Here is a 26894-nt window from a genome sequence, read left to right as displayed (position 1 = left end):
CAGTGACAAAGAGTGTGTGATTTCAACCCCTAAAGTCCCGTGTTCAATCCCCAACACGACGGTCACGATTTTTTTCTTAAAAAATGTTTGGAGGGACGTCTCTCCCTTCAAACTCTTTTATTTTCCCTATATTTCTTTAAGATAGTTTAGAGATATGCCATAAGCATACGACGTACTCTTACAAAAGATGCACCTACACTGATGGCACTATGGATCGTACAAGTTCAACTGGGTGAACAAGATGGTCTTGATCCGAATTACAACGTTATCCTTGAACCGTATGTAAGCAAACTCGTAGCATTCCTGTGGTAGCCTGCATCGTCCGAGTACGTCCCCTGCAAGTTACGATCAGATCATAAGCAATAGATATCATGATGAAAAAACATGTATCTTGTACCTTGTCTGATCTAGTTCACAATCAGTTGTAAAAAAAAGTTGGAGTCAAATCAGTGTGAATTTTTCACCATACGTGCGATAAGATAAATGCATCGATATAGCCATTAACTACAATCTCACTTACATTAGGTACGGCGATCACCATATCGATATTCCCAATACATCACAATCCTACTCTCTCCGTTTTACAATGTAAGTCATTCTAGCATTTCACACATTCATATTGATATTGTCTAGATTCATTAGCATAAATATGAATGTGGAAAATGCTAAAATGACTTACATTGTGAAACGGAGGAAGTAATTAAGTTGGGGCTTGTCCATGCGTTGGAAGAGTATGCACGAGATGACTTGCAGCTGCAGATGTTTTGCCGGCAATATTGGGTGTGTGCTTGTAGATGGTTGAGGTGCATGTCTTACTATATATCTGAGTATATATATGAGAAACTATCCTAAACTCTCGATGGGACATCCTCTCGTTGTTTACATGTTATCTAAATGATTATAAAAATAAGAGGTTTTTTACTTTCCTTGAGGTTGTGCAGTACCAAATCGTGACCGCTGATCTGGCATCATCCAACGGACATAAATCGTCCGTACCTCATGGTACCGCACCTCCTCATTGAAGTGGTACCGTGGGTGGGAGGGTACTTGTGTACTTTCGCGTGCGGCATCACTTTCTTTCGTGTTTCACTTCCTTCTCTGGTTCGTGAGAGGAAAAAAATTATCGGGGAAGAGCAGCTAGAGAAACTAACCCTAAATTGCAGGGTTGGGGCAGCGAGAGGCAAGGGCAGCAAGAGATGGCGGCGAGGGCACGGACATGAAGGTCGCGAACCCTAGATGCGGACATTCCCGGTGGCACCCTCGATGCGACGGCGGCGGCGCGGCGGCCTCGATGAGAAGGCGGCACAGTGCAGACGGCCGGCATGGACGACCTGATGCAGCATATGGAAGAGACGAGAAGAGAGCAGCATAGAGGATGTCGCTATTGGCTGAGTGGGCGGTGATTAGCGGCGGTACCTCATTTTCGTTAGCCCAATCATACCCCTACTAAACCAACGGTTAGATTATATTGGTACCTCGTACCTCATAGTACCTCGTGGTACCTCCTCAAAAACGATAGGAAAGATGCTCTAAAAATAATTAACAAGATAGATTAATATGTCATAAATCACTACACAAACATACAAGATCAAATTTAACTTTTACAAGTTGCAATGAAAAAACAAATTTAACTGGTGAATATATGTTAACTAGTCCTAATTTAATTTGTTTTTTGTTGCAACTTATAGAAGTTGAGTCATGTTTGTTATAGAAGTTGAGTCATGTTTGTGGAATGATCTATCATATATTAATTTATCTTGCTGAATTTATTTTTATTTTTTATAACTATTTGGATAGCATGAAAATGACAAAGGGACGTCCCCTCGAGAGTTTAGAATCCACTCTCGCATATATATATATATATATATATATATATATATATATATATATATATATATATATATATATATATATATATATATATATATATATATATATATATATATATATATATATATATATATATATATATATATATATATATATATATATATATATATATATATCTATATATATATATATATATATATATATATAGATATATATATATATTGTTGGCACGAGAGCTAATGTACGAACTTGTCCTTTGATGATTCTCTGATCATATAACGTGGACATCGGTGCCCTCATATGCTGCTCTGAAAGAAAAAATGAAGACTCTAGGTGAAGAAAGCATTTAAAATGATCTGCTTTTGATTTGGTTCTGAAAATAGCAATTATAAATTAGAATGGTCCGATTTTAATGTATTCAGTACTATTGCCAGTAGACCTTTTCTTTATGTTGTTTTATTAATCACCGTACGTTTGTATGTAAATTTTCTTATTTTCTCCCCGAGCAAAGTGGATTTGGGTAGCCATGCAAGTATGCAAATCATTACTGGCTCTTAGCTTCATCTGGTTTTACGAACATGTGTTAAGCTATACTTTTCTGGCTTCTTTGACAGTATGTGTGACAAATTATTATCTAGCTGGGCACTTTTTTACTTGATTAAGTTATGCAAATCTTGAATGTATAAGGATTGGCTGTGTACGCGACGTGTATGAGGAGAACTTTCAAACACATTTTGCATTTTCCTTTTGATTGACCAAATAGTATTGGATGCGTTTTTCTTGAAATGGTTAATTATTAGTCTTTCTTCCATTGTTTCTTTTCGTCTTCAAGAGCATGCTCAATCGATTACCTACAGGTTTAGACGTTTAGTTAATGCAACAAATATGACTTTTGCCAAATGCGCTAGCTCATGATAATTCTCTAATGTCTTCTGTTATTCCTTCAGCCTTAATCACAATTTGTTTTGCGAATTTCATCTCCATGTTTCATGCTTGAAAGGAAATTTTGAAACGACGCAAACTACAATGACATTCACATGTTTGAAAAATTGGGTCTCATGTTCTAGTACTCAATCTCATTCAGACCAGAAAATCACATTTTATACAAGCTACCTAGTACAGTTTGTGCATTGCCAAGGGAAATAATTGAGAAATAACTTTTAAGACGAAAAATGTTTGCTTGACGATGTCTCCCCAAAAGTGGTAGAACCCCCAGCTACAAACAGAGGAGCAAAGACCCAAATGCCTCCTCATGTAATCCAACCCCATATTACCATCTGGATACATAAAACATCTATAGTGCTCAATATTTCTAAATTCTTGATGCCTTCAATGCCTTAATTGTACTATGTGTAGTTCATCATGGACAAACTATCAAATCTGACAAATAGAAAAGCAAAGAAATGAAACAATCAGAATCAACAACACTCATGCACAACATAGCATGACGAACTGAAACACAGAGAAACCATGGGAACTGGGGAGAAAGTCTAAGATTTGTCAAAATCCCTGATGCCTATCATGTCTAATATTTAAACTCGCTCGCGGTCGGCTCTCAACTACAAGGGCTTTCCATATCTATTACCCCCTCCTTTCACAAAAATTAGACCTATTACTTTTATGGAAATAACTATAAATATGGTGACATATTTTGGGAAAAAAGGTCGGTTGTTGATAACAAGCCGGCAACACATCAAAGAGATATATTTTGGATGGCAAAACAGTCCGATTATTTTTTTTCTGCAACATAATATTTTGCAAGAATATAACCTAGTTTCATTTTAACAAGTTTCAATCAAACTTCATATTTTTATGCATCTATAAAAATTTTACATCAAAATTATAATTACGCTTGTAGTTACTATGTAATTTTGGTGTAACTACAATGTAATTACATTGTAATTGTGCTGTCATTTTAACCAAACCATAGCGTATGCCACAAAAACCAGGCTAGTGCTAAGTTACATCTGTTCCCGATGTAAAATGTTACTCCCTCCGGTTTTATTTTAATTGACGTTTTGGACAATGACACAGTCTAAAAGATACATCTTTGACCTTATTTTTTTATTATAATATATATAATAAATAAATGCATGTTTTTTTATAGTACTTTAAAAGACAAATCTATATATGTTGTTCTAGTTCTTTTAAACTAAATATTTTTAAATTTATTGATGGTCTAAGTTATAAATGTTTGACCTCAATCTTGTCCAAAACGTTAATTAATATGAAACCGGAGGGAGTAATTTAACAACCCGTTTCATACTGCTGCATGCAGGGCTGTGCTGGAGAAAACTAGTGTTCTGTTCTTCGGTTTGATAGAAGCACGAATCATGACATAGATCAAACGGTCAGACAGCACAATAAGATATCTGTCGGCACAATTATATTGTCAATTGTGCAGAAGAAGAGTTTTTTTTTTTTGCGTGCGCTCACGGTACGCTGAAATCCATCATCTCCAGTTACTAGAGAGTCTTACATTATGAAATAGAGGTCCAGTTACTAGAGAGTCTTACATTATGAAATAGAGGAAGTATATAGGAATATTAATTGATTGGTGATCCTTACACGTGTTAAGAGACAATATTTCAGGGAAAAATGCATTTTCCTCGGCTGTGAACTTTGTTATGTCAACTGCCGATGGTAAACTACTGGAGAAATTTCACAGGAATTTAGTTGTTTCCTCTGATATTCCTGTAAGATTCCCGCATTCTAAAGGAGCCCTAATGCCTATGTATTACGTCTGAAACCATTATCTGGTTGTTAAATTAACTCTCTACTCGATCTGCTATGAGTATTTATTACGAAAACTGAATTTATACAATCATCAAGGAAGCTTATTTGTGACACCTGGCTATCTCCCTCTATATTCAATGAATAGGCAAGCTTTGCCTTCCGTTTCAAAAAAAAAAAAAAAAAGACACCTGGCTATCGGAATATCTTCAAGCATTAGGTACAAATGTCCAATGCAGTGCTTTAGCCGAAACTGATGCAGTAAAATGCAACTTCGGCACCTGAAAACAAAAAAAATGAACATGAGCAGACAGAGACTTGCATTTGAATCGTCATTGATCCTAATAAAACTTTAATTTCACCACTACGTTTTTATTTTTCTTACCAAGTGGTTCAGACTTTTGTGCAGCTGAGCTGTTTCCTCGGGCCTCCCAAGTCTAGCCCTGCACTCATTTTGTTTTGTGAATTTTTGGAGTTGATGCTTGGCTCTTGTTCAAGAGAAAAGAGTGATGTTGATTGGATGAGAGTGAAAAAAAATAAATAGTTATGTTTCATTGGGACAAGTATATTAGAGGCAATGTGGTGTATGAGCTGTCCCCTAATAAATTACTCCCTCCGTTTTAAAATGTAAGTCATTCTAGCATTTCCCACATTCATATTGACGATTCATTAACATCAATATAAATGTGGAAAATACTAAAATGATTTACATTGTGAAACGGAGGAAGTAGTTGATGATGTGGATAATATTAAATGTGACAACCACTTCCACTATAAAACTTGTCCTAAGTTTTCACACATTCCTGTATTTATTATAGAGCTTGTTTTCCTGTATTTCAAAGGTGTACGCTTAAGTTTTGAGCCCTACATATGAATTCAAACTTTCACCTATTACAGGGCTGGCCTACTGCACGCGGTTGTGATAGGCCGGACTTTAATGGTCCAATGGCGCCACGTGTACGGCCCAACCCAGTACAGCCCAATCAGCGCCACCAGCTATCATGGGCCCCAATATGTCCTCTGATGCAGAAATGAGGCCCAATTATGTATGGTCCATTCAGCCCACCAAATACTTTGGTCAATTGGGCCGACAGATCTATCGGAATATCAAGCCCAATTAAGCTGCCCTAATAGGGCCTCAATTAGTACTCTCAAAGTTGTCACACTTTGCTTAAGCTGAGGTGATCAATTTCTTAACCACAACTTATTACTAAACCGAAGGAAATCTTGACACTTAGTCATTGACACGTAGGACCCAATTTATTATAAGAGAATCTTGCCATAACTATGGCTACTGCCTACGACCAAACACCCGGTTAAACTTGTCTAACCTTAAGCGTGGCAAATTGTGATGTAAATATCCCCACCAATGTGATGATGGTTGAACAGTTGTCAACCTTACCATTGATTTTGCAAATTTGTTTTACATTGACAGTTTGCCATTTTGCATGCATGATCTTTTTCTGAAAACAAAAATGCAGGACGAATTATTTTAGTAAATCATGACCTCTTTAGAATCGGAAGTTGTTTGGAAACAGTAGGCTGCTTTAGACAGGTTGTGATTTGTAGTCCATCCCTGTTTTCCTGTCTGATTCCATCCTGCAGATCTTGGTGGCTGCATAAGCTCCACAAGTTCTGAATGATTGCGCCTTTCGGTAGTCAAATCAGATGCTTTTAACTGTTTCTACCAACAGAAGCTGTCACCGTTTGTGCCCCTCTGCTCCTCTCTGTAATCAGCAGCAATTAAAACTAAGTTTGCTCCTCTCTGTAATGAGCAGCAATTAAAACTAAATTAGCTGATGCAAACAATGTACAAATGTAAAGGAGACAGTAGTACAGAGATTAAAGTAAATTTAATTCTCGGATGAGTTGCTATAGCCTACAGTTTAAATGTGCATAACGAACTAGTGGTTCTGAACTTCTGCGTATCAATTTGATCTAGTTCTGCTGTGTTCTTTACTGCCTGGTACTCAAGATGCCCAACAGTACGCCCTCAATTTTGGATTCTTGGGACCAGATCTCTGACACTCAATCTTTTCTCAGCGTTTTACCTAGTGTTAATGCTGCATTACTCGCATATTAATGAACAAGTTTACTGCGGTTACAGTGTTGCTACTAGCTTTGTCATTGCATATAAATGAGCCTAGTTCACATTGCTGGTCTAATGATAATTAAAGAACAAAGGTGAATGATCAGCTGCTGCGACAACCTGTCTGTAGCAGAAGGTAGCAAAATATGCACGTGATTCTCATCTGAAATAATGCGTGTCAGTATTCTCATATGAAATATGGCATACTACATTCATGTTTTTTTTTTCTTGTTGTGAGGATTTCAGAACATGGCCTTGTTTCCAAATAGGCAGGCAGTATTCTCTTAACTTGGTTTGTTCTTCCTAGTGTTTGTTGTATACTAGATGTATTCATGTTCGTTTTAAGCTTTATATCTGTCATGCGAAGCAAGACATTCAATCATATTTGTACTGGCATCATGTCCTGATGGTCCTGACCCGGTTGTTGGGACTGAAATGGTTAAAATGTTCAGTGTACTGCATTTAGTACGAGTAACAGAACCTCCCAGTACTGACACTGGATCTGATACACAGATTTACTCCCTGGGATTTTGATTCTGAGTGCACTGGAATTCTTAATTACTGGGGTAGGGTACTGCTAATAGAGACCAGATTTACTATAGGGATTTACTTGAGCCTGTGCTCTTCCAGGCAGGTATTTATCTGCAATAACTGAATATGCACAGGGATTCACTTGAGTCTTTGGTTTTCTCCCCTTCCAGCAAACTGAACTCGTTTGCTAATTGCTAGCTTTTCAAGCCAATTTTTTAAGGTGGCCATGTTATCTGATAGATGTGAAATCAATTGCAAATAACAGAATCTGAAGTCTAAGTAGAGATATCTTTTTTTTTTTGGATAATGGATTAAGAAACTTGGCCTCTACATCCATGAGAGGATGTACACAGCCAAAGTACAGATATCTGAAGCACATTAAAGAGGAGATTTGCCAAAGTTGAGTACAGAGACATAATTTGTAAGAACTACTGATCCCTTGTAGAACAACTGCAAAACCCTTAAAGTAGATATACTACCCAAAGAAAGTGGAATATAAATATAGCAGGAATCTGGTACGCCAAGTCCATTTTGGAATTATCTCCTCTTGTTTCGGCTAATAAGGAATAGCATCATTTGGGCATCTTGTAAACACTGCATCAGTGTCATTCTCTTAGTGTACTTTACATTATTCTAAAGCTATATCATGCAGGAGATGGCATTTATGGGTTATTTTGCAAAATCAAGGATGATACCTGCCCTGATTGGTTAAACAGAAAAGCAAAAAAGCTTAAGAACAGTCTCACAGCATCTTGTGCCATATTGAAAACTGCTGCACACTACACTTGCAACTTAAACAAAAACAAAACAGTGGCTAAGGTTTCCATGCTGTTGCTCTCAGGAAAAGGACATTGTTCTTTTGGCTAGTTTTGCATGGCATGGCACCAGCTAAGGCCTAGTTCCACACACACAAACACACACACACACAGAGAGAGAGAGATCATAGATTCTTTGCCTCTTTTTGTGTCTTTTTATTGCTGCTGTTGCATCATGCCCAGTCCTAGGAGTGACAACAAAGTTCTTTTTTTTTTCTTCCTTGGTGCCTTTTGTGGTCCTAACCAATGTTTTGTACTGAAACTTAACAACTAAACAGCTCTGGTTTAAGCCATACTCCCTAAGTTGCCACTTGGTAGTATAGTACAGCTTGTGGGAGTACTGAGATTTAATTTGTTAATTAGACAGTCAGATGAACTAGAAAATTGAGAAAAAGAAAACATATCCTTGGTTAAACTACTTAGATGTAGTATATCAGGAAAATTATTGCATGTATATTGTGTAGTGCTTATGGTCCATAAGATGGCATCATGGTTTGTCTCCATCCTTGGATTGGTACTATCTCCTGACATGATTTTTAGAACAGCTAACATTCAAGATTCCTGCATGATGCGGACTTGTGTGATTGGTTAAATGCGTGATAAAAAAAAAAGGTGAACTTGAAAGGATGAGCTTTTGATTGGATCACAAGGTTGAAATTCTTGAAAATAGAATTCCAACTGTGAATAAATATAGAAAATTATTGTAACAATCGCCTTCCTTTTGTTCTTTTACAATATAACTGGTGAATTCATCTTTCATTCGACATGCTTAGTTTCCATGATGAAAATAAACAATGAAACTCTACCTGGTGTGTATGAACTCTAATGAACTGCTTGGTGATTTCAGATTAGGTCAAACCAAATGATGAATGTAACTAACCACAAACATGGTCAGCTCAAATTAATTGTATGAATAGCTTCAAATATTACAAAACTGCTGATTAGAGCAATCTAACATTAAAAAGCAAAACATGTTCAGAGGAGGTTCATGTTTAATATGTATCCGCTGTTTCTCTTTCAACAAATGGTGGAGTATACAAATTATAAAAGGCCTTCCATGCTCATGCACCCTAGAGAGAGTAGGGACAAGCATCCTTGGGGGATACTTTTAAGGAAAAAGAAAAGGAGAGGCCTTTATCTAGATTTTTGGATGAAAATGGATACTTCCAATGCTCAAAAGCATGTGTGTGATGCACATGATAAGCCTAATTAACATAGTTATCATTGCATTAATCAGTGGTCCTGCCAAAACTATAAACACTTTGGCCTTAGTGTGAGGTGGTCCTCTCCCAATTATTTTTCCCAAATCCAACAGCTCCACATACCTACTACAGGGTATAACATAATTGCTTATGATGTATCAGATTTCAGTGTAGTGGAGTCAATCAGCTGACAGAGTATCAGATCAGATCTGCTGGAACACCACCTAATCCTCCACAAGTTTCAGTGGTGGCATTAACTAGTGCATATAAAAACACATTCTATCTTCAGATATTATAAGACTCAACCTTTTTTTTATTTGAATAAGCTGTGTAAGACTTTACTCCATGGTGTCCTTGTTCACTGATAAAATTCTTGATTCCAGAAAAAAAAAATGTCTGTGCACAACTGCTAATTTGCTATTGGTGTGGTACAACACTACAGCAATACCCAATCTCCCAATGGTGTACTAATGAGTTTTACAGTATTGGCCAGGATTACATGTGAACCACTCAACCACCTACTTTTTTCTGCTGATTAAAAACTGTGGATAAGCTTTTCAGGTATGAAATTTCTGAATTTGATTAAGCTGTAAAAGTAGTTGTAATTGAATCAATCACTTGGGAAAACATAAGGAAGTACAAACACAGCTTAAATTGGGTGCAAGTTGCTAAGCGACAGACATAACAGCCACTTGGATATAGCTAGCAGAGTACCAACCAAGCAAAACTCTTAAGCTGAATATAATATATGTTCAGAATTCTTGAACTTGAGTTCAATTCTCTATGAATGAGGGGATCTCAACTCTCAACTTGATTAATGTAACCTATCTTTGGTTTTTGGGAGAAATTTGTTTTATCTTCATTACAACAGAAAAACAAAAACAGAATGGGTTCACAGCTTCTAAGAATGTATTTTCACCTTCCTGAATCTTTATAGCCAGGCCATGATCCCTGAAATTTAAACAGCATAGAGTTATCTTTTTTTTCATTGAAAGATCCATAGTAGAGTTATCAATCCTATAATTATTTTCAACCGACCACTAATGATTAATTACAAATAGAAACATGTGAAAACTTACCAAATTCAAGTAGGTAGAAACTAGATCTTCTAATTAATCATGCGTAAACAACACACTAATCATGCACCAAACAGTCTGCACTAAATCTGCCTACGCCATGCCTGACAAAAACCACATGTTGGCCCTCCAAATTCGGGGACCTTTTGTAAAACTGTGTTACTGGCAATAAAAGACAATTTCTACATCTTCATCACTACAATAATTGAGCAAATAGTGCTGCGATATCTGAGTGTACTACTGTGTCTGATATGTTCATTGGCAATCCTATTTTTATCATCAATGGCTGTATCTGAAATATTTGCAGGATGGCATCGACATTGATTGTTCTGTCACCCATGATCCTCCTCCATAGGTCAGAATCCTGATTTAAATGTCTCCCAACGTACTGTACAAATTTTGTCAAGTAATTCACTGTTTCAGTAAAAAGACCGTATTTCCTAAATGACTGGAAGGTATTTACTACTGTAATTTTTTAGAAGCAATTTGGCTCCATGGACAGGCAGCTTCATGTGCTACCCATTAACACACCACACATTTATATGTCCTAACAAACTAAGATAATACTCTTTTTGCTAAGTTAGAATATGAATATCCAGTGGAATTGTTGTGGGGCCCTTAAATTCGGCCAGTTTCCACAGCTGTGATCCCAAAACTGATGTATTTTTGTGTGTGTGGATGCAGCTTGTCTGGGCCCTACCAAGTGCAGTCCATTGAGCAAATGACAATGGCATTTCCTGCATACTTGTGTAGTTTGATGGAGAAAGGAAACGAAAGATCCTCTAGCTCCAGAGATGAGAGAGAGACTGTCATTGAGAGGAGATAAGCATTTGGAAGAGTATCACAAGGAACATACTCTCCTCTCATATGGGCCCACACTGTGCCGAGATAGTTCTGGTAATATATATATATATATATATATATATATATATATATATATATATATATATATTCCTGGTGCTTTTTGCTCATGTCATCCTGGATGATTTATTTTACTCTGAATATCATAACTTAGATATATTGTGAGTAAATATCATAGCATTAGAATTTTAGCACTCTCTTTTGCCTCTGGAAGAGGCAACTTCATAGGACTTTTCTTTGAAGCGCGGGTTTGGAATTTAAAAGAAATCTGTAAGATTTAGCACATAAAAGATTTACAAATATCCAATTGCTCCAGTAAGGATTCAGTGTCTCCAAAGCTTTCTATTTGCAAAAGAGGAGAACGGCGCATCATCGTGCATCGATGATTTCGACGTTACAAATATTCAAACTAAAATTTACCATACAATTTTCAAAAGATTGAGCTGTCAATTTTAAACTTTATTTATTGCACATAAACTGTTAGTAAGTAATCTCACACAAAAGCTGCCTCCTCTTCCTCCATTCCTCCTTGTGCTTCTCTAATTAGTTGAAACAGTGTTATCACTGTAGGCAGAGAACAATGGGGACCCATGAACACTGTCCAGCAGGCCAAATCAGCGGTCAAAAAAGGGTTTAGATCAGTAGGAAAAAGGGTGAGAGAATTCACACTCATCAGCACTACTCTCTCAAACAAGATTCTGGCCATGGTGTTGTACACCATGATTGGCAAGCCAAAAAATTATTGAAGCTTTTTCTGTCCCTCCTGTTGCTGATGCTGTCCAGCATCTTGCAGATGCCCACTACTACTTTCCTCTTCTTTCTTTTTTTTAAAAAAAATTTTCCTCTACTTTGGCGTGCTGAAAAGGAGAGCCTTATCTAAATTACACCAACTCAAGTGTGATGAGAGTAGCAGCAGCAGTAGGAACAAGAAGGAAAAGTGGAGCAGGAAAAAGGAGGGAATTAGAGCACAAGTAGTTTGGTCATCAAGCTTTTTATCATAACTCATCAGGGCAAAGAGGAGCAGCAGCAGCAGCAGCAGCAGAGGACTGGTAAAGCTTTACGCTTTGCACTTTGCATTCAGTACAATGAGAATTTCAGAAAGCCACAAATTAATCAAAGGAATGATCCATTCCAAGTGCAAAATGCATCAGAAAGCAGCTTAAGAAATAGTATTAGACAAAGTGTTAAGGATATAAGAACTGAATGACATTGAAATCTATCCAGTGAGACATTGAAATCTATCCAGTGAGAGAGATGATGAACTGACCAATCTGGCACACCTGCAGAGATGCAACACTGCATCTGCATATGCTCTCATGTACAACAACCTGAATCTAGTCAGGAATCAAACAACTGAATGCTAGTATCAGTAAGGCTGACAACCATGAGCAGAGATGGTCAAGAACTACTACATTGCCGTTTTCTCTCATCATCATAGCAGCTTCTTCTACATAGTAAAAGGTTTTGCTTCTCCCTAATGATACACTCGTGCAAAAGCATTTGTAGAGAAGATGATGAAGAGGTCAAGAAAGAAATTAAGAGTAACTAAGCCTAATAGTAACACCACTAGAGAAGTCCCCAAGAAGTGACAATGGCATCATCACCATCATCTTCATCTTCATCTTCATCCACCCTATTTGATCTGAGCATCAAAATGCCAAGAATGGCACCTGATCCTAGCCGGGCCGGACACGCTTCTGGCCGGACCGGCCTGCCCCGTCGGAGGAGCGGAGCGTCCCTGACGAATCGCCCTCCGACGAGGCATCCATCGTGCGGGCGAACGACGCCGAGAGGTCGGCGTAGAGGCCGACGACACGGCGGATGTTGTTGTTGAGCTCCCGGATGAGGCCGACGTTCCGGGTGAGGTTGTCCGGCGCCCGGGACTCGTGGTTCTGGTTGATCTCGTTGATGAGCATCCGGTTCTGGTCCAGGATGCTCTGAACCTGAACGAAGCTCTTGTGGAATGTCTGGATCAGCTTGTTGTCCACCTGGCCGCCATTGGCCATCCCTGAGAAGCTATCACCTTCCATCTCTCTCTATCTCTCTTTTCTCCTCTCAGCTTCAGCTTGACAACCTCTTCTTTGTTCTTCAGCTTGTTCTTGGCACCAGAGCTAGCTAGCTAAACCTGAATTCAGCACAGGGCAATTCGCTATCAGTTAGTTGGGATGACAGAGTAAGATGAATGATGGTTCACTTCAGACTTGCAAGCCATGAATTAAAAATTGCATTTATGAGGAGATTGGATTGTGTACAGTTTGTACTAGAAACAATTAAAGACATATCAAGAACATCTAGTATGGAAGATTCAATGGGTAGGTACGAGGTACAGCAACCCAATGCAACCCCAGCAGATGGTAAAAAGATCTCTAACATCAAGTGAAGACAGTATCCAGGTAAATTCAACAAGGTAAAAACAAGGACAAAAAAACATGAGCTCCCAGGAGGATTCACCTCTCCCAAATCTCCTCCAGGTAAAGAACACAAACACCAAGAACTAGGACTCTTACACTTGTGCTTATCAGTCACTGCTACTACTACTCGCCATTGACATGCAAATCAAGAACTTAAATAGGAGAATGAAGAGGAGAGGGAGGAGATGGGGGAAGAAAAGCAACATAAAAAGAATGGAAGGATTCTATAGGACTTACCCAACAAAATGTTATCCCTGCAGAAACCTTTGCAATTAAGAACAGAAAAGTGGGGTGGATACCAAGGATGATAGAGAGGGGATGGAATCTATTGGGAAGTGTTTTGGGGGGAGAGGAGGCAAGCCTGATGCTGAGGTGAAATCATGGCCACTGGCCATTCTCCTCCATGCCCACCACCACCACTTCTCCCCTTTTATTCTCTCACACACACAAACACAGAGGCAAAGATGGAGGAGGAAGAGGAGGGGATCAAGAGGACAAGCAGAGCTTTTCTAATCACCAAAAAGCTGGCCCCAATTCCATAAGGGAGATATGGGCCTATTGCATTTGCAATTTTGCATTGCACCCCTACCCTCTTTCCCTATGTTGCTTTCTGCACCACATTTACATGCAACCAGAGACAAGATATTAATCACCCCATAATCCAATCTTGACAGGGTTGGATGATGCCAAGAATAGGAACTGAATCGGCCCCAAATAAAGAGCCAAACTTGATTGATTACTCCAAACAAGCTAGAGACAGGAGGATTTCCTCACCTCACCTGCACTTTCATGGAAGAAAGGGGAGCAAGCAATCCATGTCCATCCAATTATTCAGAACTCAGAACTCAGAAGCAGAAGCCAATTAAATGAATAGTTGCCTTCAAGAACCAAGCAACACAGCAAAAATTTGGATCTTTGGTGACAACTTAGCTCATGCTGATGCTGCTACTACTCTCCAACAGTGCCAGGCTGAGCTGAAAATTCCTGTGGTGGTGGTGGTGTCAATAATGGGAACCAAACCATGGCCAAATTAGGGAATTCCCCAAGAACTAATCCAGAATTGGGTTCTAACCACCATATACAACCTTGAATAATTTAGCCCAAGACCGATGAAGATATATTTTTTCTTCAAAATGTGGAACTGGGAGGGGATGAGAGGTGCCCACTGCACCAGTTTCAGCCTACCATCCAAACAGGAACTGATCCTACCACCTGTAGAATAGTATACTAGTACAAGAAAGAAAAGGAGATTGAAAAAAGAAACCCCAAAAGGCCAGCCAGTTCAGGCTGACCACCAGGAGCAAATAAACAAATAAATAAACAAACTTTGTGTGTGTTTGCTGCATATGCAAGCATGCATGCACACACACACACATACACATGGAGATGTGCATACAAACAAGTACTCCCCTAATTGAATTAACTATCATCCCATGTGTGTATTATTATAGTATGACACACAAAACTAACTAAATCCAGCTGATGATCAAGACCATCATCTGCCTGCCTGCCTGCCTCTCTGTTGTTTTGTGCAATTCTTTCTGCCTTCCCTTGGCATGCCATGACATGGGCAGGCTACACACACTGCTACAAAGAACAAGGAGAGGGAAAAGGAGAGGACATGGGTGCTACAGATGCATACATAAAAACATAGCATACCTTGGAGCAAATCTGGAGGAGCATTTGGTAGCCGCAATGGGGGGGAGGAGAGGGAGAGAGAATGTGGCGTGTAGGTGGGGGAAAAGGGGCAGAGAGAGAGAGAGAGAATGAGAGAGAGAGATGCTGAGGTAGGGATGGATGGGGGAAGAGAAAGGTGGATTTAGGGCCTGTTTGGTATAGCTCCAACTCCTAAATTTAACTCCAAGAGTTGAGTCTGGAGTGGAGTTGTGGAGCTGCCTAAACCCAGCTCCACAACTCTAGTTCTTTTGTGAGAGAGCTCCACCCAGCTCCACTCCCAGTTTTGGTGGAGCCGAAACTGTTTGGCTGAGCTCCAGCTCCAGAAGAGGTGAAGCTGGAGCTGGAGCTGTGCCAAACAGGCCCTTATTCGGGGCTCTTCTTCCTGGGGAAAAGGGCAGCTCTCGTTCTTGGGCGGGCGGCCGGCCAGGGCCACAGGCAGGACAAGCCAGGTGGATAACTAGTTCCTTTGTCTCCTCTCTCTATGAGCCCGTTCAGATGTATGACATTTTGAATCATACCATTTTTGAAAAAAATTAACAAATACTCTCTCTATCTACTTTTGATAGTTATATTTCTAAATCTGAAAAAAAAAATTGATAGACATATTTCAATCCAACAACCTATCATCTTAATGACTTTCTCAGATTTAATGCGTGACTCTCTATTTTTCCACATAAGATTAACTATATGGGTATCGAGAAATGTAAATATTAATGAATCGCTTATTTACGAGGTATGACTAGCAACATGTTTAAATGGATGATAAGTATAATTACTTATTCTTGATATGAATGCCAAGATAAAATATTACTATCAAAAGTAGATGAAGGGGGTATATTGATGTATTTAGTTTGTTACTAAATATTGGTACCGCCTAAAATTTTTGGCAACAACACATTTAATCTATCATATCGAAATTTGATAATGTTATCAACTAACTAAAATTTTGGCATTGTAAAGAAAAGTTTATTTTGGCAGCAATCTAAATAGGGTCTCTGTATATTGATCACTCGAAGAAAATAAATAAATATGAAATCGTCCTACATTTGGGATTATGATGGTGTTTGTTTATACTGAAGATAAACATGATATGAAAAAAGGAAATCATTAACGCACGATTATTTTAGTTATTACAAACTTAAAAATAGATTTATCTAATATTTTAAAGCAATTTCTACCTAGAAAGCAACATCTGATATTTTTTTCATATGTTGCATTTTTAGCTCTCCTTAAAAAGAATGAATTCTAGAGAAATTTTGGAGGAAACGGACTAATTCTAAGAAAAAACATGTAAATTTCTAACTATCTCTCTTTCAATGTAAATCAAGCAATTTGGGGAGATACTTATTCATGTCTGGTATTAAGGAAAGAGCGGGTATTCCCTAGCTCAACCATCCGATTTGCTCCGATGATTTTGTCACTTTCAGGAAGGCAGATTAAGTAGCAAAATTTTTTTGTCACTTTCATGTACCCATCAGGACTATTTTATAGTATATTATGATGTACATGGGACGTACTAGGAGGCCTGTTCTATGTTAGTGACGGCTTGTCTAAGTTTATTTATTTTAGCTATGTCAATGGTTGCATCATGTATGTGCATTAGGATCAATCAAGATTATGATTATAGGTGATGATTGATTAAAAGATGAAGGGATTGTCTATGTGTCCTTATTGTGAAGAAAAAAAATGTACTGGTGATGTGTAGCAAGAAAAACGAAAACGAAAACGAAATCCCTGCCCAAAAAAAATACACTGGTTATGTGCCATTTAATAACTGACCTATTTCAGTTTGACACAAATTGGGAGCTACTCGACCATCGCCCGGCCTTTTTACCTTCGATTGAAATTGGAGTGAAATGTAAGAGTGAAAGAAATGAATGAAACCCATCGGCCAGATAGAATGTCAAAAAGCGTCAAGCTCCTAAACCCAATCGTAGATCTACTGGGCTTTCGTCCCATGGCTCAAATCAAGGATAGGAAATAAGTTTACCTGCCATCCCTCAACTTTACGTCGAGTCTATATGAGATCCCTAATGGATAATACCATAAATCTCTATCTCTCAACTATTCAAACTCGTGCAAAGTAGATGCCATGGCAGTATAGAGCAATTTTTCCCCTGTTTTTGCTGACGTGGCATATGTCGAGGCCCATATATCACATTTAATTATTTTTCCCATGTTCTTGTTTTAACAAATATATTATAAAATTGCATTTAATAAAACTTATTTGGTGTTGTAAATGTTGCTAAATTTTTCTATAAACTTGATCAAATCTTAAAAAAGTTTAACTAGGAAAAATTCAAAACGACTTATAATATGAAGGAGTAGTTAATTATGTGTTTTTTAATAGTTTATTTACAACATTTCTTTTTAAATCATTAAGGATACGCATATAAAAGATTTACCATAAGCTATTTTTTTATTAATAAACCCATACCAATATAAGCATAACGGAGGTAGTAGGAAGAAGTTCTTCTCCTCCTCCTCTCCTCTTTTTGGAGCACAAGAATTTCATACCAGGATTTTTTTTAAGAAAAATAAAAGGTTCATGCGTCCCAAATGGGCTCAACGAGCCCAACGGCTTCAATTTGCAGAATGGGCTCTGAGCCTCTTGACTCTCTGAGATAAAAGAAGAAAAAAACACACAGAATGTATCAAGGGAATGCAATGGAATTGTGCTTAACCCCGGCCGGATTTTTCCTGGATAGGGCGCGTTCCAAACGGCCGGCCAACGGCCACTCACTTCGGCTGGCTCCCGTGCCGCCACCGATTCCTCCAACAACGCAAAGCTTTGCAAAAGCTCTAGCAGAAAAAAGGGCCATAAGCAAGAAGAAGCCGAGCAGCAGCAGCAGAGCTTAGCAGCATTCCATGGCGATCTCCTCCGTCTTCCTGCGTCCATCGCTGTTCTCTTCCCCGCCGGCGGCGGCGGCGGCTTCCTCTCCCCGGCGACATGGTACCAGCTTGCTGCTCTTGATCACTCCATTCCATCATCCGGATTGGTAGCTAGCTCCTAATTATAGTTCTTGAAGCTTAATTTGGCTTGCCATGCTGTTGTCACTTGACCATGACCATGCTTGTACATTTATTAATTTTTTGTTTTCGATTATGATGGTCGAATTAATCATCAAGATGAACAGTCCTGTTCTAGCGCCCAATTGGTCCTTCAGGTTGTTCCAAGGCCATTAGTTTACAAAGAAAGCTAAATAAACTAGGCTACATTTTGGTTTACATAAAAAAATACAGTTCAATTCCTGAGGAATCGAAATAAAGAGAATTCCACTTTTGATTCAAACAGGGCCATATGAGTTATTGGCTTATTTGCCCATGCATCTTGGATTTCGATACTATCTGCTGAAAAAGAAATTGTTCCCGTTCCCTTTCCATTGTGTTTACAACGTTCAATGTTCAAGTGTCATAGTACATGTTAATCTCCCAAAACAGTTAGTAATCCTGTCCTGATTTGCCTTACATTTTGAATTTTAAAAAATTTGGCACAAATTTTGGTGAATTTTGGGCCTGAGTTCTGACCATTGCTCGTCTTTCCCCAAATGCAGCAGCAGTGCTACGCGTCACCTCGAGCAAGAGGAGACCACTCTTCTCAAGGGCGGCGACGTCGCTGACGGTGAGATGCGAGCAGACGGCGAAGCCAGGCGGCGGCACCGGCGCCGGCGCCGCCGACGTGTGGCTGAGCCGCCTCGCCATGGTCAGCTTCTCCACCGCCGTCGTCGTCGAGGTCTCCACCGGCGAAGGCCTCGTCGCGGTCCGTACAATCACATCTACTTAACCTATGCGCATCAATGCAGCATTTGCAGCTCTGATCATTGACAGGTGTTCGTCCGTGCAGAACTTGGGCGTGGCGACGCCGGCGCCGACGCTGGCGCTGGTGGTGACGTCACTCGCCGCCGGCCTCGCCGTCTACTTCATCTTCCAGGCCGGCTCCCGCAACTGAAGAAACAAACCGAACTGAATCGCTGAAACATCCAAGAACTTGACATCTCAACATGTTCTTCTCAACTGATGATGAGAATTAAGATTATTATCTCTGGGATCGGACTAGTTCTTGCAAATATACAAGCATATATAGAAATGATGATTGATGACATACACATCTTGTTTGTACTTTGTACCTCTGCTTGAGTCTGCATCGATCAGCAACCTACCTTGCTGGCCTGAGTGGCCTACTACCAGCTGCAATTATAATTGAGTTTGTTCAGTTCTGCTTCTGAAAGTCTGAAGATATCCAAACTGTACTGCAAGAACCGACTTGTACTGCATCTGCATGAGCTGAAGTACTGAACCAACACAATCTTGTAGACACAAAATCATCATGCATAAGTTTACCCAAAAATCAACACAAACATAAGTTTGTACTTGAAAGGTTAGGCCTAAATTGCCTGGATTGAGCTTTACCCAAATTTCTGCACAGTGTTTGCTAGTAAGCGATTCAGTTGTACGATCGACTCTGTCCTGGAGTACACAGATGAATGTAGCCTCATCTTCTGTACTACGGCTGTACTACTGCATTTGGGTTGTCTAAATTCAATGGGAGACAAGGCTACGTGTAGCCCATGGACGTTCCTGGAGTAGCATCTTTTGATTCAGAAATAAAATAGCACTCCATTATTCGTACTGAAAAGAAGTAGTGGCAACATTTTCTAATTCTGAAGATTCAGTTTGTTTCCACTTAAATGAATGGGTCATTTTATATAGATTATTAGTAAAAGTACTAAAAGTAAGTTATTCACAAAAGTCAAATTTTGTGTTTTATGATTTTTCAACCAGCCAAAGAACATTGAACATTCTAAAATTTATGCAAATTTTGGTGAAAGAATAGAACATTCTTCTGCCGGTCCATGCAACTTTTCCATGGTAAAAAAAACCCATATCGAACTTATTTCATTATAGTATACCATAATAACTCTGTAAGGCTACAACTGCATACTATGCCTTTCCATGTGAGAAGCATAGGACTATACAGGTGGCATAGTTTAGTACAGTGCCCTTCCAAGTTTCATGTGACAAGAGATAGCAATCACTACTGCAGTTACTGCACAACTTCTGATTTGTTGAGTCATCATTATGTGTTAACCCTTCACAGAATTTTAAGCTTTGAAAGAAATAGGTGCTTGATGATCTTCTAAGCATTCATATTTTCTTGACCTACTAAAATTCATTTGTCTGTTTTTCCCAAATCAAGGGATTTTATGCGTAAAAACTTCCCCACAAAATTCAGTTGAATGGTGTGTAGATCAAGTAAAGCTGTTGGGCGTTAGCTGAGTGTGGGATCTTGCTGACACATTTTATTGTTTAGATAATGAAAATCTTTTATATCCTCGGTCTCAATCATCAGACACACTACCAAATTTAGCTGACACACTTGCTTTCCAATTTCATATGACTAATGTTTTATCTATGCAACATTTTCTCTACCTGACTAAAATGCATCTGATAGCAAACAATTCGCTTGTTTTAAGGCGTCAAGAAATCACAAAACAAGAACAATTAAAGGGCCAAAAAATGGCCAAAAGCAGACAAAAAATAGCACAATAATTAATCTCGTCAGTTTAGCACCTCTAATCTTGCAAAATACCTTCAGTGAAGGATCTCTTTTCAGTTTAGTTCTGACATTGTTATGCCAAAAAGCTCTAAGGTACAATTTTTTCTTCCTAACAAACTCTTACAAACGCTGACGTGGCATACTAAAACCTTTAACTCGTCTTAAGGCGTCAAGCAATCCCAAAAAAACTGTCAGAAGATTGCACTTAATTAGTCATCAGAAATCAAAATCTTGCAAAAAGCACAACGAACACATCTCCTTTCTGTTGAGGTGACACTGAACTTTACGCTCTGAAAACTGAAAGCGCATAACAAAATCGCCTTTTTAATCATCACGAATTGTCCTAATTCAGCTTGCGTGTTAATAATCTCTTACCAGATTTCAACACGAAGGGTAATAATCTTGTCGCCATGTACCAACCCTCGCAACATTTTGCCGCGCTTTTGCGTGGGCGATGCGCCAACTTCCCACGCTATAAATAGGCAGCCAGTTGAACCGAGTGATCTCATCTTCATCTCGCAGCAGAGTTGGAGACTTTGAGCTCTCAACTGAACCCCAATCTGCGAGGTAGCATTGTTCTTCTCATCGCCTCCTAGCTAGCTAGCAAATTATTTGATTTCTGTAGTTATAGAGGCTTTTTAGCGTCATTCGTATCCTGCTTAATGCTCCAAAGAAGTCAAATTCGTGAGATTTTGGGGATTTGCTATTCGGATAGGGGGGATAAAAATCATAAAACTATATAAAAGTCTCGTGTTTGAGTCAGAGTAGTAGTAGCCAAGAAACCAAGAGGTCAAACAGCGAAATCTCGCGGTGTTTCGAGTAGGATTTTGATCTTGAGATAACCCCGCCCTGATTAATTAATCGGTTAATTGGTGTCGTGTTTGATCTCAAAAGCGCAGGTGGGAGAAGGAGGAGGAGATGGACGGGGAGCAAGAGGCGCGGTGGCTGGCGGCGCAGGGGGTCGCCGTAGGTGCCGACATGGTCGCGGCGGCGCTCCGGCAGCTGGAGTTCCTCGCGGCGGTGGACCGCCGCCGGTGGCTCTACGAGGGGCCGCTGCTCGAGAGGGCCATCCACAGGTACGGTGGATGAACACCATATCTTCTTCTTGGGATTTCAAGAACATTAGGAGAGATTCTTGTTTTTTTTTTTCTCCTTGTCAGGGGTTAATCTTGTTTGGTGTGGTTGCTAGATGAATTTCTAGGGCATCTAGAGATGGAAAATTCCGTGAAATTTGTGCGCAACTTCGATGAAATGCTGACTTGCAGGATAGGATATTAATCATTTTTTTCTAGGTGATGAAAAGAAGTCAATCGTGTTTGCTGGGGGGCTCATGGATGAATTTCTAGGGTATCTTGAGATGGAAAATTCTGGGGAACTTGTGCCCAACTTCGATGAACTCTTTTACAGGATAGAATATTAATCAAATTGACAATTGTAGGACAGAGGAATAATCATCAAGTTGACTTTTTTTTTTCTGTTCACCTTTTAGTACTGTGGGATATATTAGGAGTGTTCTCCATGTCAGTCTATGAGATATTTCTCCTTTGCAATTGACATTGTTTAACCAACCTATATGCCTTGGGTAAAATGGGAACTTGGGTGGTGATGTGAAATGGTATGGTCAAATTGTAGATGAGAAGTGGAGTAAAATCTCTTGCCAGTTGCCACTATGCTAGTTTTTGGTCTTGTCTAGAAACTTAACGCAGAAGAAAGTGACTATTGCATCAATGTCTCTATCAGGTTGGAATAATGGATGGAGTAACTTTCTTTTCTGGGTATCATTATGAGATGTTTAGGCATTAAGTCATTGTCATGTTGCAGTTGCAGTTATGGATGAATCTCTATTCAGATCTGTGATTACTGTTCTGAGATTTTTTTAAATTCTGTTTTTGCTGTTATTTTAGGTACAAATCATGCTGGCTTCCTCTCCTTTCCAAGCACACTCAGGCTGCTGTTGTAGATGGGCCTTTAGTTGTTCCTCTTGATTGCGAATGGATATGGCACTGCCATCGGCTTAACCCGGTACTGATCTTCTCCAGGAACTGGATGATAAAATTAAGTCAACTATTTTGAAATATCTATGTCTAAAGCATCATGTAATGTTTCTGGTCATGCTATGCAGAGAAGTAATCCTCAAAATGTGAATCTTTCAGGTACAATACTTAAAGGACTGCAAGAGATTGTATGGCAGAATACTCGACAATAGCAATGTTCAGTCTTCGATTAGAGCAGAATCCAAGCACCAGTCTGAGAAGGTTTGGGCTGAGCAATATCCTAAGGAGCCCTTTGAGCTGGAGTACACAAGCTCTTCTGACAACTCAATTTATGCAAATGCTGGAGCTGCAGAGGACATTTCTTATGATTTGGTCGCAGCTGTTAAGAGACAGTCTTCTTTCTTCTACCAGGTACTAGTTACAGAAATATTCTTCACTGTCATATAATAAAAGTAGTACAGTACTACTGACTGAATCATAAAATCCAAAACATCATTCTTCAACATTCAGTTGAACCATCATATCATTATTATGAACTGAAAAGTAGTACAGGTGTTAAATGTTAATTTATCTAAATTTTGTCAATGATGATCCATACATAAGCAAATGTGAGATGTACTCAGAAATTTACCTTGTTTATATCAGGTTGACACACCAACTATGCATGATCAGCGATTTCTGGAAGAAGCTTTAGCTCGGTACAAAGGATTCTTGTACCTGATCAAGACGAATCAGGAGAACAAAATGAAGCTCTTTCGCGTGCCAACCTATGATGTGGATGTCATCTGGCACACTCACCAACTGCATCCTGCTACCTACTGCCATGATATGCTGAAGCTCATTGGACGAGTTCTGGAGCATGATGACACCGATGACGATCGATCAGAAGGAAAGAAGCTCGATACTGGATTTTCAGGGACTACCAAACAGTTTGAGAATGCCTTTGGTGCAAGATACTGGAAGGCTGGTGCTATGTACCGTGGCAACTTGCCGTCTCCTGTGACATCCAATCCTCAGATGTTTATTAGTGAGGTGGATGGTGAATTTAGTGTTGGCAAAGCTGAGTCGCAAATTACCATTCTTGAAACAACAGTTATAGAGGTATGATACTCTCACAACACATTATTATCCTTGAATCAAAGCCACAGAAGTATGGTGGTTTTTCCTTTTTACAGACTCCTGTATGGTAATGGGGATGGTGTTAAGGGCCTATATAAAGGAGCTGTTTGACAATATGGTTTGAAGTGTAGAATGCTATACTGACAACTGTTGTTTCTGAAAGTATAACTAATGTGGAACATCATATCCAGAACCTGAATTCAGCAGTTGTTTTACAAAGATTCTTCTACTGAAATTATTTATTGACTTAAAATCTTTTGGTCTTCTGCAGTTATTCTTGCAAATTGTGGACATCAAGAACTTGCCACCTGCAATTCCAAAGGAAAATGTGTACATATGGTTCACAAAGAATCAACCAGACATGTTCATCAGTGATGGTGGCAGGCTGGATATCTCTACAAAAACAGGGAAGTCGATTGGAGCCAGTATCCAATGTGAGCCTACTGGTGAACTCATTCTAACAGTACTGGTTGATCGGGAATCATCATCGAAGAAACCCAAAAAGATTGGGAAGATTTCTATCCCTCTTCAAGAGTTTACATGGTCTGATTCCAAGCTCTCCTTTGAGAGGTGGTTTGAATTGAAACCTCATGATGGGCATGCCAGTTCACCTATCGTCAGCCTTCGAGTTGCTGCCTCTTCCACTGTCCCAGTGAAGGCTCAGCAGGTTCTTAGCATGATCAGGACAGAACCTTTCTCTCTTAAGAGTTTTCTGTCACCGAATTCCATCAAGGATCAAAAGATGAGCTGCTGGACTCACTTTGTGTATGATTGCAATACTGAACTTATCCGTCTTCAAATTAGGTGATTTTCTGCCCTCCTTGATACTTCTTCAGATTAATTCTTTCATTCAAAATAAAAGAAATGGACTAACACTTTCTCACTAGTAACAGCATGGAAAGCATTTATGGTATTTATGTGTATTCATTTCAAATGCCATTGAATACATTTACAAAATGTTCTGTTTGCGATTGGAGCTGATGTTCAACACTTCAACTTATGTGGATACAGTTAACCATTTCATAAATCAAATCTAAAATTGTTGAAGCACTTAAGCACTAGTTTTTAGTTTACCTTTTTAGGATCTTTTGATTGATTAATGGTACTCTTTGTATCAAATCCTTCTTGCTAATGAGTACTGACTCGCCTTCATCTCAGGGATCAGAAGGCAAAGAACGGCATGGTTGTCGCTCGGGAGTTGGTCGGAGTAACAAAGTCATCAAAGAAACCATTTAAGCTAGCAGAGTTCGTGGACAACAAGTGGTCACTGAGCAACTCTAACTTATGCATCACTAATGACATGAAACCAAGCAAGGATGGCTCTATACTTGAGCTCAAATGTGACAACAAAACGGTAAGTGATGCTAATACATTACCTGCACACATAAATCTACTATATATGTGTGTGTGTGTCCTTGTCTCGAAAAGAATGATCTAAGTCTTCTTTGAACAAACCAGATCAAACTCTACCAGGGAAAGAGGCTAGAATTTCAACGGAAGTGCTGCAACAATCACGCAGAGGAGAATGCTTCAGCTATTACTGCTGTGAAGTTCTCTGCTGAACATCCATATGGCAAAGCAGTTGCATTGCTTGACACCAAATCTGAGCTGATAATGGTACACTTCAACCCTTATCTTTTACATTTTTTTTCAGTTTATGTACACGTCAACTTTCATTTACAAAGTTTTCAGTTTGCTTTTGTACATTTTACAAAATTTTCAGTTTGCTTATACCTGTTGCATTGTTCTTGCCTTCTTTTTTTTTCCCAGGTAAATGAGGATTGGTTTCTGCTTCCTTGGATCGTGATGTCGTTCCTGTTCCAAGACATCAATGTCGAAGACGGCTCGAAGCTCATCGGTGGCGCCATTGCTCAGAAAGGCGCGATCTCTGAGCCCGACACTGCTGCCATGGCGATGTCAGCCGAGACGGTGGCTGCTCCTGCTAACTGCGGCACTTGCGGCACGGCGTGCGACAGTAACATGGCAGGCGACAAGGTGGTGGCCGCCGCGAGATGCAAGGCCGCGCGATGCAAGGCTGTCGCGGCAAGCGGCGGCGGCGGCGGCCAGGCAGAGTCGGCTGGGTGCGGCTCGGGATGCGGCGGCGGCTGTGGCGGCGGTGTTGCCAAGGTCGTTGAGGCCACCAAGGCTGGCGTCGGCGGCCATGGCAAGTCCGGTGGATGTGGCTCGGGCTGCGGTGGTGGCTGTGGCGGCGGCGGGTGCGGCGCCATGGCCGTCGAGAGCTCCAAGGATGATGTCCATGCGAAGTGTGCAGGTTGTGGCTCAGGCTGCGGCGGCGGCTGTGGCGGCGGCTGTGGCGGTGGCATGGTCATGGAAGCCTCCAAGGCTGGCCATGTCAAGTCCGGCGGGTGCGGCTCAGGCTGCGGCGGCGGCTGTGGTGGAGGCTGCGGTGGCGGCGTGGCCATGGAAAGCTCCAAGGCTGGCCATGTCAAGTCCGGCGGATGCGGCTCAGGCTGCGGCGGCGGCTGTGGTGGCGGTTGTGGCGGCGGCATGGTCATGGAAAGCTCCAAGGCTGTCCATGTCAAGTCCGGCGGCTGCGGCGGAGGCTGTGGTGGCGGCGTGGCCATGGAAAGCTCCACCGTTGGACATGCCAAGTCCGGTGGCTGCGGTTCAGGCTGTGGCGGCGGCTGCGGTGGCGGCGGTTGCGGCGCGATGCTCAACGCGAGCACCTGAGCGGCGCAGGCGGTTGCGCCGGCGGCCGCCGGCGATGGCGCGGCGCGCCATTCTGAACCAGCAGGTGAAGTGTGTCGTCAATTAAATTCTCTGCAAATAAAATTCCGTTTGAAAAAAAGTGAAAAAGGAAAAAAAAAACTTAGTGCTGTTGGTCATATGCTGCTATCTGTAAATAGTACATAATAAATTGTAATGTGGTGTGATAATAAGATAAATGAAAAAAAAAAGAGGAGTGTATCTTCCCTCCAAATCAGAAACATGAGATGTGGGTTAAATTTGGATTATAAGGTGTTGGCTGTTCAGAACGT

The 26894-nt window shown here is 40.1% G+C and overlaps 3 protein-coding genes across 10 annotated transcripts; 2 read left to right on the top strand and 1 right to left on the bottom strand.

The window, feature by feature from the left end:
- Nucleotides 1-12321: 12321 nt before the first annotated feature.
- Nucleotides 12322-15297, bottom strand: LOC4350949 (protein ELF4-LIKE 4). 7 transcript variants are annotated; one of them, XM_015762510.3, is made up of 4 exons: nucleotides 15208-15297; nucleotides 14634-14775; nucleotides 14323-14532; nucleotides 12322-13262 (listed from the first exon to the last, which is right to left on the bottom strand). In XM_015762510.3, the coding sequence occupies exon 4, from the start codon at nucleotides 13165-13167 to the stop codon at nucleotides 12814-12816; it is 354 nt and encodes a 117-aa protein (XP_015617996.1). In that variant the 5' UTR covers nucleotides 13168-13262; nucleotides 14323-14532; nucleotides 14634-14775; nucleotides 15208-15297; the 3' UTR covers nucleotides 12322-12813. The 7 variants fall into 7 exon arrangements, with proteins under 7 accessions (XP_015617996.1, XP_015617997.1, XP_015617992.1 ...); XM_015762511.3 differs by lacking the exon at nucleotides 14634-14775; XM_015762506.3 differs by lacking the exon at nucleotides 15208-15297 and having other exon boundaries at nucleotides 14634-15151.
- Nucleotides 15298-17878: 2581 nt separating this feature from the next.
- Nucleotides 17879-19438, top strand: LOC4350948 (stress enhanced protein 1, chloroplastic). Its single transcript, XM_015760348.3, has 3 exons — nucleotides 17879-18178; nucleotides 18780-18985; nucleotides 19070-19438. The coding sequence occupies exons 1-3, from the start codon at nucleotides 18094-18096 to the stop codon at nucleotides 19172-19174; spliced, it is 396 nt and encodes a 131-aa protein (XP_015615834.1). The 5' UTR covers nucleotides 17879-18093; the 3' UTR covers nucleotides 19175-19438.
- Nucleotides 19439-21289: 1851 nt separating this feature from the next.
- LOC4350947 (glycine-rich domain-containing protein 1) lies at nucleotides 21290-26873 on the top strand. Of its 2 annotated transcripts, none has more exons than XM_015761771.3 (9): nucleotides 21290-21349; nucleotides 21682-21858; nucleotides 22687-22804; nucleotides 22936-23187; nucleotides 23422-23877; nucleotides 24167-24699; nucleotides 25054-25249; nucleotides 25354-25512; nucleotides 25666-26873. In XM_015761771.3, the coding sequence occupies exons 2-9, from the start codon at nucleotides 21701-21703 to the stop codon at nucleotides 26584-26586; spliced, it is 2793 nt and encodes a 930-aa protein (XP_015617257.1). In that variant the 5' UTR covers nucleotides 21290-21349; nucleotides 21682-21700; the 3' UTR covers nucleotides 26587-26873. The 2 variants fall into 2 exon arrangements, with proteins under 2 accessions (XP_015617257.1, XP_015617258.1); XM_015761772.3 differs by having other exon boundaries at nucleotides 21677-21858.
- The last annotated feature ends 21 nt before the right edge of the window (nucleotides 26874-26894 follow it).

Source organism: Oryza sativa, chromosome 11 (genome assembly GCF_034140825.1).
Source record: "Oryza sativa Japonica Group chromosome 11, ASM3414082v1".
Lineage (NCBI taxonomy): Eukaryota > Viridiplantae > Streptophyta > Magnoliopsida > Poales > Poaceae > Oryza > Oryza sativa.
Note: the sequence above shows the minus strand (reverse complement) of the source record. Positions and strands in the feature narration are given on the sequence as shown.

Coding starts and splice junctions, on each gene's coding strand:
- LOC4350949 (XM_015762510.3), bottom strand. CDS start 13,167: ATGGAAGGTGATAGCTTCTCAGGGATGGCCAATGGCGGCCAGGTGGAC.
- LOC4350948 (XM_015760348.3), top strand. CDS start 18,094: ATGGCGATCTCCTCCGTCTTCCTGCGTCCATCGCTGTTCTCTTCCCCG. Junction 18,179..18,779: donor TTCCTCTCCCCGGCGACATG/GTACCAGCTTGC, acceptor CCCCAAATGCAG/CAGCAGTGCTACGCGTCACC. Junction 18,986..19,069: donor CCGGCGAAGGCCTCGTCGCG/GTCCGTACAATC, acceptor TCGTCCGTGCAG/AACTTGGGCGTGGCGACGCC.
- LOC4350947 (XM_015761771.3), top strand. CDS start 21,701: ATGGACGGGGAGCAAGAGGCGCGGTGGCTGGCGGCGCAGGGGGTCGCC. Junction 23,878..24,166: donor TTGAAACAACAGTTATAGAG/GTATGATACTCT, acceptor GGTCTTCTGCAG/TTATTCTTGCAAATTGTGGA. Junction 25,513..25,665: donor CCAAATCTGAGCTGATAATG/GTACACTTCAAC, acceptor TTTTTTTCCCAG/GTAAATGAGGATTGGTTTCT.